Consider the following 10,323-nt stretch of genomic DNA (forward strand, 5'->3'; position numbering starts at 1 on the left):
AACGTTCTAGAGGATTTGACCTAGCAGCAAGGTATTAAACGGCGCTGCTGAATGTCCCCACTGCTGCTTCCAAGCTGAGAGGCCGCTTGTTCCTGCAGGAGCTGGAAGGCACCGCCGTCGACTTGGGGGAGATTCGCAAACAAACCTTGCAGAGCCCGGGTGTGAACCGCAGCCTGCTTCTCATCACGCTGGAGCGGTGCTTCCAGCTGCTCGGCTCCCTGGAGTGTGTGGACGTCCTGGGCAAGGTGCTCAGGGGGTCCTCGGCCAGCCTCCTGCAGCCGGACATCACGGACAGGCTCCCCGGGGACCTGGGCGAGGATGCCTTCAAGAACCTGTGGGTGACTCTTCCCATCGCTCTTCACCCCACACACCATCCCTGGGGGGCTATCGTGAGGGTTCAAGGAGGGACTGCGTGGCGATGGGGAGGCTGGTGGGGACAGGTCTGGGACGGAAGCTTAAAGTTCGCACAGTTTAGAGGTGGTTTGACTAAAACAATGTCTCCCAAATTTCATTCACGCTGGTACCATCCTCACAAGTTTTGCTCTATTTAGACACCACCTGTGCTATTTACGTACTCCCTGCTTCTCTTTATAGCTGCTCATTCTTTTTTACTCAATATTTATTTAAAAAGCAAATTTGATATCATAACCGGAAATGGGAGACCAGTATCATATGTCTTACGTAGTCATAGAAATAAATACAATAATTACAAAAGCCAGCGTCACTAAATCCTGGCTAGACGTGCGGCTTTTCCGAGGCTCTGAGCCTGGGATCTGTTCTCTGCTAACGAAAGAGCAGAGTGTTGAAGACCCACTAAGCACCGACTGAGACTTTCTCCTTGAAAAGGCGGCGAGATTGACGGAGCTCCAAAAAGGGAGTACTTCTCTCCTCTGGGGACGCTGTGCCAGTCACTATGTGTCAGCACCTAGTCCTCTGTGAAATTAAATGGCGGGGGGGGGGGACCAAATTAGGGGATTGTGTCCAGGACTTGAAAGACCACTGCTGGCTCCCTGCTTTTACTAATTATATTACTTTATGGCCGTAAAAGGCCCTTTCTCAATCTGAAGATGATTTAGAAGAAAAAGACCAGTGACAACAGAAACTTGAAAGTATTTTTTTTTTTTGGTCTGTTTGTTTGTTTTGCAGCCAAGGGACTGTTGTTGGGGAAACACAATATATTGACCCTATTCTGGCTCCAGGGTGTCCATTTTTTTGGCCAGGACCTATATCACGTGAAACCCCTCTCTTCTGTATGCCATTACCCAATCCCTCTCTGCTCGGCCTCTCCCGCCCCCTGCTCACCCAGGCTGTGTGTGGGTGGTGGAATTTATGGGCCACTGGTCATATGATCGTGAGGGTCAGGAAAGCCGTCCAAACTTGTTTGAAATCCTAATTTCAGAAAGAGACTCACGGGATCATGTAATTGAATAGTTTTAGGTGCTGCACTGGCTTCAGGTACGGCTAGATCCAGGAGTTCGGATTACACAATCAGGAACCTCTTGGCTTGTTCTCGAGAGCTCAGCTCTGCCGGGCCCTGGCTGGCCTGGCGCCCAGGCAGGCTCTGCCCCGGGAGGGACCACTGGCAGTTCCCGGCCCATCTCAGAGCGCCCAGTCCAAGGAAGCAGAGTCTGTCTTTCCAACAGGTCCAAGCAAAGTTCTGGGCCTGATTCTCATTGGCCCAGACTGGGTCACGTGCTCGTCCTTGAGCCAATCGGATCTAATGGCTTAGACGTCCATCACAACCCCACCCAGACGACCTGGACCGAGAATGGGAGAACTGTTTCTCCAACATCTTTGAGCCAATCGGATCTAATGGCTTAGCCGTCCATCACAACCCCACCCAGACCTGGACCGAGAATGGGAGAACTGTTTCTCCAAGACAAAGTGAGGTGCTGCTATGAGAAAAGAGGGAATGGATGCTGGGCGGTCAGAACCACGGATGGCCAGCACGAGAACTTTATGGGGACCCCAAAGGAAGCTGGGAGAAATGACGGGAGCCTCGCAGACAGAAATACAGCAGGACAACACAGATACGACATTCCCAACTCCGGATTCTCGGTTCTCGAGCAGGAAGTCCAGACTGTACCCCCGCTTCCACCAAAGACACCCCAACGGCCATCATCTAATCCAGCCCCTTCTTTCGTAGATAAAGAAACCGAGGACCGAAGAGGAGACGGTGTCCCAGCGGTGACCCCGTGGGGCTCGCCCTGTCCGAACTCAACCCAGTTTGGTCGTCTCCCTACTTTACCTTGCCATCCCTCTTCTCCTCGGGAGGAAAACATCATTAACCCCACCCACACTTTTCAGATGAGGAAACTGAGGCGCAGAGAGATTAAATACCTCGCCCTAGGCTGGACCGCGAGGGAACGCTGGGGTGGCATTTTTGCAAATGGGCAAACTTTCCCTTAAAGCGTAACTACCATTTTTTTCTCGAGTTATATCTATCTCCTGTCCTTTCCACCTACTCTGTTCTCACGAAAAACAACAACAACCAGACGCAGAAGAAGGAGAAGGAGACATAAACGGAAAGGGAAATACAGACAGACGGTTTCAAGGTGCACTTGAGGGAAAGTGCGCCTCTTCACCTCTGGAACGGCCGGGGCTGTGGCAGGGACAACCTGTAAGCTTAGAAAAGGCTGGGGGATCGGTCGTTTGGTGAATCGGTTTTCAGCGATGGTGGGCGGGGGAGGGGGACTTCCAAGATGGGGGACTCCCCTGTGGTGCAGGATGAGCCAGAGGGGTGACCAGTGCCACCTGCTGTGACAGTCCAACTCAACTTGGACCAAATGGGACCAGTCGGTGTGGCAACAAGGAGGTCATAGGTGACCTGGGCTATGGTATGGAGCGGCCTGGTGGTGAGGAAACCCGTCCGTAGTGGCTTAAAAAGTGACCGAGACGACTTCACATCCAGCAGGATGGATGCCTGTAATCAAAACGTCAGACGATAACAAGTCTTGGCGAGGGCGGCGGTGACATCGGGACCCCCGTGCGTCGCTGGCGAGAATGTAAAATGGTGCAGCTGCTTTGGAAGACAGTTGGGCACTTTCTCAAAAGCCGCAAGGTAGAGTCGCCACTTAACTCAACGACTCCATTCCTGGGCGGGCACCCAGGAGGAGCGGAGACGTGTCCGCACAGCCTCATTTACAGGAACTGTAAGGTAGGGGCAGCCCAAGTGTCCATCAGCGGACGAACGGGTAAATGAATGTGGTCTCTCCACGCGGTGGAATATTACTTGGCCATGAAAAAGTGAATGACTGACACATGCTCCAATATGTGCGAACCTTGGAGACATCGTGTCAAGTGGAAGACATCGGACACGAGCAAGACATCGATTCCGTTCACTTGCAGTGTCCAGAAGAGGCAAATGTATGGAGGCAGAGAGTGGACGAGGGGTTTGTAGGCGTGGGGGAGACCAGAGGTTGAGGGGTGACAGCTGAAAGGTACAGCGTTTCTTTTTCAAGGTTCTGGAAATATTCTAAAATTGATCGTGGCGATGCTGGCATAACTATGTGAACGTCCTGAAAACCATTGATTTGTACACTGTCAAGGGGCAAATTGGATGGCATGTGAATCACATCTCAGTAAAGCTGCTACCCGCCTCCCATAAAAAAGTGACCAAGAGGTGAGGCAGTGGACACCGCCCCTGGAAAGGTGTTTGACTGCGGGGACAGAGTGAGATGGGGCAAGCGCTCCGATCGGCGAGGGAGCGGGAAGGGTTTGACACCACGCGGCTTGGGGTACCTCCGCCGTTTTGACCCCCGTCCAACGCCGCGTCTGTGTCCCATAGGTCTGCGGTATTCAGAGACCTTTACGACCGGACCTCGGCCCACGCCCAGGGAGCTCTGTACGCCTGGATGGCTGCACGTTTGCGGACGCCCTCCAACGCCACTGGTGAGCCCGGGGTTTGGGGTGGGGTCACTTTTTAGGGGGAGTCCGTCCTTAAGAAAGAGGCGCTTCATCTCCGAAGACAGGGATTTCGTTACCTGCCCCCACCCCTGACTGCCAGAAAGGGTTTGATGTGGCGGATGGGGTAAAACCCATAGCTCATTTCTTCAGTACACTTTTAAAATCTGTATTAAAACATCTGTATTAAAGTAGGACAAGATAAAAAAAATTTTTTTAAAGAAAATTTAGGCGATAAAATTTAGTGCTAAATTCCTTGCAATCAAAACAGAAATAGTCCAGGATTCATGTGTTCGACAGGTGTTTATTAAAAGCCTACGGTGTCCCAGAGCAGTCAAATTCATAGAGATGGAAGGTAGAACAGAGGTTGCCAGCCACTGAGGAGGATGCGGGAATGGTGCGTTCGTGTTTAACAGGGACAGAGTCTCAGTTTGCAAGATCAGAAGAGTTTTGGGGACCGATGATGGCGATGGTTGCACAACAATGTGAATGCGCTTAATGCCACTGAACCGTACACTCTAAAATGGTTAAGACGGTGAGTTTATGTCACGTGGATTTTACCACAATTGAAAATTAAGAGGCACGCAGAAAAAGAATAGCTATGTAGACTAATAAGGCAGTTTTTCAGGTACCTTGAACTTGTTGCATGTTTCCTGTCAGTAATGTAAACAGAATAAATTTCTTAAACACTTAAAAAAAAAAAAAAAAGCCTGCGTCTCGGCGTGCTGGGGAAACGTAAGGGGGGCCGGCGGGGGGAACGCCGATGGGTTCTTTTCCTGGAGCTCAGCCCAGGACTGGCCCGTCAGGAGCGTTTCCCGCACACCAGCCACCCAGACCCCCCTGTGCCCGGTGCGCGCCTGGTGCGTGCCTGTGGAATCCGACTCTCACGTGGTAGCCCCGAGAAAGACACGCAACCTCTCCCACGCCCCGCTACAGCCTGAGGGTCAGAACTTAACAGGAGACAGACTCTCCTTCTGACCTTCCCATGGGACGTTTCACCATGAAGCCACAGTGAATGACAGTGAATCCTGCTGGGACTTCAGACTCTCTATTTCTCGTGAAGTCCCTCGAGGTAACTGGAAGGACTTTGGGGGTTAAAACTGTCCCAAGCCTGGGGATCGCGGCTCTGAAGAAGCAGAGTTTGTGCATTAAGAATTTAAAATGAGTAACTCGATGTGGTTCTCGGTGAATTTAGTGGTTTCCAGTCTCCCACTCTCTAGCCTTCTGGGGCCGCCCTTCTTGTCACCAAGTCAGATGTCCCTTTAGCGGATCATGGGGCATTTACCTGCGCTCACCCCAAAGCTCTGGTATCTGGGTTAGGGGCGTCACCCCGTAGCTCTTGTGGCCCAGCCCACGGCTTCCTGCTCCAGCTCCTGGTGACTGAATCCCTGCGCCTTGTAAATGCTCTCGCTTCCCTCATTTCCCCCAAATGCCACCAACACAATGTTGTCACGTGTAAAAGTCTTTGGCTGAAGGTTCGGGGGCGGTGGCAGCTGACTCTAGTCAGTGAAACTTCAAGTTGGATCCTGGACATGATTTTTCTTCATGTCCCACTGATGTCCCACTGAGGGACTCTCGAATGCCCGAGCAGCGTGCCAGGCAGGGAGAGAGTCGTCTGGGGGTTCCCAGGAGGGAGGAGTCACTGCTGGGGGTTGGGGGAGGCTGGCAAAGCTTGCATTGTTTTGGAGGTGGGGTTTGGGGGCGGAGTTAGGGGAGGGGCCAGAGTATGCGAAGACTCGGGGAAGTCTGGGGCGCACGGAGGGAGGACACCTTGTCTGGTCCCGCTCCTGGACAGCACCTGCTGACGGTCAGTAAGGGCAGTGGTGACTGTACCTGGTGGTCATAACCGTGAGTCCAGTGTATCTCAAGTTGCCAGATTATTTATTAACTAAATCAGCCAAAAGCGACATTGAATTTTGTGGTCTTAAGTCTTAGAAAATAATCTGCTTTTCTAACAAGTCCCACGTGATGCTGGTGCTGCTGATCCAGGGACCACACTTTTAGGGGACAAAGCCTCAGGTGGCAGGCATCTGTGATCCCTACACGTGGCACAGCATCTCACTGGTAGGAGGCTGTCCGAGAACGGTCATTGAATGAATGAATGAATGAATGCAAGAAGGAGGTCCTGGCCTCAGAGATGCTTTTGACTGTCACATTCCAGTGCAGAGGCTTTTGTTTATTTATTGACTTATCTATCCACTTATTTATTTTCTTGCAGATGACTCTGCTTCGTGGGTCAGCGCAGAAGACTTATGGATTTTGGGCAGATATATGGTTCACCTGTCGCTTGAAGAAATTATGAAAATCAGTCCTACAGAAGTAAGTTGGAAGGGTCCATTTAATGTCCCCATTATGAATACATCTGGGCTAAGGTGTGTTCTAAGCCCCCGGTGCCCAGCCAGCCAGTCGAGCTGCCCTGAAGATCGGGCACCTACTTTGGCCTGGTGTATCTTGAGCATCTGAAGAAAACTTTTGGATTACGGCCTGGGGCGGTCCAGTCATTGAACTGTGTTCTTGGCTAGAGGAAGTAAGAAAAAAAAACAAAACTGTGGACAAACAAGACAGCTCTGATGTGAACAAACGAGATTTAAAGAGAATGTTGGCTGTGGACCAGAAATCATTTATGGGTCTTTGTACTCAAGGAAGGCCGAGGACAATAGCTCTAGGATTTTGGTCCTCGGAAGTATGAATCCAAATTGAAAGCGACATGGATTAGCAGCGGGGTCTATTGGTAGCTACTTCGGCTTGAGCGAGGCTTGCATTTTAACTGGAGTCTCCAGTGTGTGTGTTCTAAGGTTACTTAACTCGCTGGTCAGCCTGCCTCTCTCCTTCTCCCGATGTTGACCCAGTGACATAGAAATCCCTTGGGCATCCCGACTCACGAATGCTGCCCACGCGGAGGCGTTTACGGGGCGTTTGGGGCTCGCCTCCAGTTTTTATCATGTGTGCCCTGGTCAGCGGGCGTCAGATGCCTGGCTTGTTCAAACGCCAGCGGATCCAACGACGTCTAGTTATTATGAAGCCAGAGGCAACACTACGTTCCTCTTTTCACCTGGGAGGCTGGGAATATTTCAGACGTCTTCAATTTTTTAACTCTCAGTTATACGGTGCATTAAACCTCCAATGGCGTTTACGCTCCCAGTGTTGAGTTTAGGAAGGAGATAGAGGCTAAATTGTAAGGAAGCCAGGCCCCTGGGGGGAATGTCTAAGACGAGGCCATTTGCAACTTTTCCCTCATCATCTAGAAAGGTAGAGAAGTGGGGCGAAAACAGAGCACCAACGCTAAGGGAATTGTGTATGGACAAAGGGCAGTCTGGGAGGCAGAGGCGACCTCAGGCATGGAAAGGCCGTGCATCGCAATGTAGGGGACTTCCATATGACAGCCTTGGATACGCAGGCAAAAAGTGAACAAAACAGAAAGAATGTGAATATATGTACGTCTACATTCAAACTTATTAAATAGGCTATTCAGATTCTTCTTATTCCCATTCACTTTTTATCCTACAAAGAGACCACATGCTCATTTTCCATCGCCCAAAGGCCATTTATAAACTCACCCATCTATTAAACAAAACAAAACAAAACAGAACAGAAAATGTGTGCACCAAGTTCTCTGACCTCAATAGAACAAATCTTGAAATACATGTGCCAATATCAGCTTTTTAAAAAAGTTCAACTTCTCCGATATAAAAAAAATAATAACACTTTCCTAAATAAGTTAGTTCAAAGAGGAACCCACAGCAGCCATTAATGGTGACAGGCCATTAAGAAATCCATGACACCGACGCCAGGATCCCGATGTACCCCAGAGTCCGGGTTGGGGCACAGCACTGACCTCAGGGTGGGTGGCGTGGGCTCCAATTCCGGTCACTGATGCTCCCGTCCGTGTCCACCAGATGGGGCTATTCATCAGCTACGACAACGCCACGAAGCAGCTGGACACGGTGTATGACCTGACCCCGGAGCTGGCCCGGGCGTTTCTGGAGAGAATCGGGGCCTCTGACTTTGACCTGAGGAACACCTCAACCGTGCACAGGCAAGTGGGGCTCGGCCCTGGCAGCGGCACCCTAGGGCACCCCCCGCGGTGGCTTCCTCTGAGCGGCAGGCAGCGGGAAGGGAGGCGGCGGGTCCCCTGTCTCTGTGCCTGAGAGAGGTGTTTCCTCTTGTAAGAGGTTCCGAAGTGGGGGGAGGGAACACACGCATTCCCGGGGTCCCCTGTGTGCCAGGATTGCAGCTCTGAGCATGGGGATGGGGCTCCATACTCGTCCATTCCAGGGGAAGCGACAAATTCCCATTTTGTTGGGCCGAGTACTGGAATGGCTTGTGGCTCCCCGAATTTGCGGATCCCTTGTTGTCTAGATTCTCAGGTGGCTTATCTGGACCCCCCGGATGAGATCAGGCTAGAATTTAGTGATTGCGATATGACCCTCTGGGAACCATTTCCCCCAGGCGAGGGCCAGCGACTGTGCACTTGGTGACCCCAGGACGGGTCTGAATGTCCGGGGAAGGAGTGTGCCCTGGGGAGCCGTGGGGAGGCGTGGGGAGCACTCGTCTCCGTCTCCTGGGGCCTTAATGTCACTGCTTCTTCTGACATCACCAAATTCTCTTAATTTTTTATCAAAGTCACTTGCAGAGAAGGTTTTTACGTAGAACTGTTACATTCTGCCGCACATAGAACCTGCCCCCACCCCTCCTAATTTTCACCCATTGGCACGGCCCCATATTTCCATGGTTACGCAAAAAATAGCTTGGCGGTTAAGAACCTGGGACCTGGAGCCAGACTTCCAGGGTACGATCCTGGCTCTGTCACTTACAAGTCATGTGACTTGGTTACGGACCGCACCTCTCTGTGTCTCCAAGTCCTCATCTGCAAAATGGGGGGTGATAATCCCCTGCCCCATCAAGGTCCCTGTGAGGATACGGCACACCCGACCCATAGTGACTGCTCCAGAAATGGGAGTTATTCTTGACGCTGTCCTTAATATTCAGCCTTCACTTCCCCGGAGCCTTCTCGACTTGTCACACGCGTCTTCAGATCCTTCCTCTCCTGAGGACAGGTCCCCGCGTGTCGCGGTGTTTCCGAGAGGGCGGAGCCAGGTGAAGCTTGGCTGGCGGCGACGTGGTTCGGCCGAGCGTGGTTCTGCCGAGCCCAGTCGGGTAGATCCGACACCGACGCTAGAGTGTCCCCCGGGAAGTGTCCCCCGGGAAGAGTAAATAGTCGGATGTGCCTCGTCTCCTATAACTCTCAGTCCACCTTCGCCTGTTCATTACGATGTACCCTGATGAACGAAGCAAGTCTCCCCTCTACTGAAGGCCCAGGGTGGCTGGGCCACCCTGTCCCGTAGTCCAGAGTGTGCACTGCACACCTGTGTGCAGCGGCCTCGCAGAGAGAGAGTGTCCCCCGGGAAGAGTAAATAGTCGGATGTGCCTCGTCTCCTATAACTCTCAGTCCACCTTCGCCTGTTCATTACGATGTACCCTGATGAACGAAGCAAGTCCCCCCTCTACTGAAGGCCCAGGGTGGCTGGGCCACCCTGTCCCGTAGTCCAGAGTGTGCACTGCACACCTGTGTGCAGCGGCCTCGCAGAGAAGGTGTCACTGAGGTCAGACATCTCACAGAGCCGGGCCTCGAACCCCGGGCGGCCGGAAGCTGCGCCCTCAACCGCCAGGTGTGGCTTTCCCAGCCGGGTCCGGGTTCAAATCCCACCTCCACCCTCATGCCCTATCTTTTTTACTTTTTCCTTTCGAAGTCATCCAGCCATCTGGGGAGGTAGGCTGGAAAGCATCCTGGAATTCAGTCTCCGTCCCTGGGGACCCCTCGGGGCGACAGCCCCCTTCCCTCCCGTGGAAACTGGGAGTTTTCTGTGGCTAGCTCAGCACCATGCTTTCCTCGGGCCCCTTGCTGGAGGCGAGGTGACATAGTCGGCTCTAGATCGTAGCCCCAGCTCCACTGCTTGTCTTGGGTGTGTCACTTGATGTCCCCGAGTCTCACTGTGCCCTGCTGCGAAATGGGGCTGACAGGTCACCTGCCCGGCAGGGCGGTGGCGAAGGGCTCAGCGCAGCACCTGGCGCCCGGCAGCTGCTCTGACCCCCGACTCCGTCGGTTCCGAGGGGGCGGCGCTGTGTCCCCCAGCTCCGCCAGGGTCCCTTACCTTCCCGCACAGGCTGGGGCTGCTGGTTTGTTTCTACGATGACCTGGAGCTGCTGGACGCCGCCACGGCCCGAGTCCTCCTTCACCAGATGATCAAGTGCAGCCGTCTGTGGGGCTTCCAGGCGGCGGTCCGGAAGGTGTGGGCGGGTGCGCAGCCCCCGCTTCACCAGCCGGAGAAGTGGGGGGACACCTCGGTCCGGCCGTAGCAGGTGGTGTCTGGAGCCCCAGGATGAGCGTAAAAGGGGGGAGGGGGGAGCAGCTCAGCGCGG

General features: G+C 53.1%; 1 protein-coding gene across 1 annotated transcript in view; it reads left to right on the forward strand.

The window, feature by feature from the left end:
* OTOA (otoancorin) overlaps positions 1–10,323 on the forward strand; it is a 50,766-nt gene that overhangs the window by 7,059 nt on the left and 33,384 nt on the right. The window contains exons 7-11 of the mRNA XM_006912557.2: positions 99–334; positions 3,788–3,891; positions 6,122–6,222; positions 7,800–7,939; positions 10,068–10,191. Coding sequence (XP_006912619.2) covers positions 99–334; positions 3,788–3,891; positions 6,122–6,222; positions 7,800–7,939; positions 10,068–10,191 — 705 coding nt within the window. The remainder of the gene's footprint in view (positions 1–98; positions 335–3,787; positions 3,892–6,121; positions 6,223–7,799; positions 7,940–10,067; positions 10,192–10,323) is intronic.

The sequence above is a fragment of the Pteropus alecto genome, unplaced genomic scaffold (assembly GCF_000325575.1).
Source record: "Pteropus alecto unplaced genomic scaffold, ASM32557v1 scaffold15, whole genome shotgun sequence".
Taxonomy (NCBI): Eukaryota; Metazoa; Chordata; class Mammalia; order Chiroptera; family Pteropodidae; genus Pteropus; species Pteropus alecto.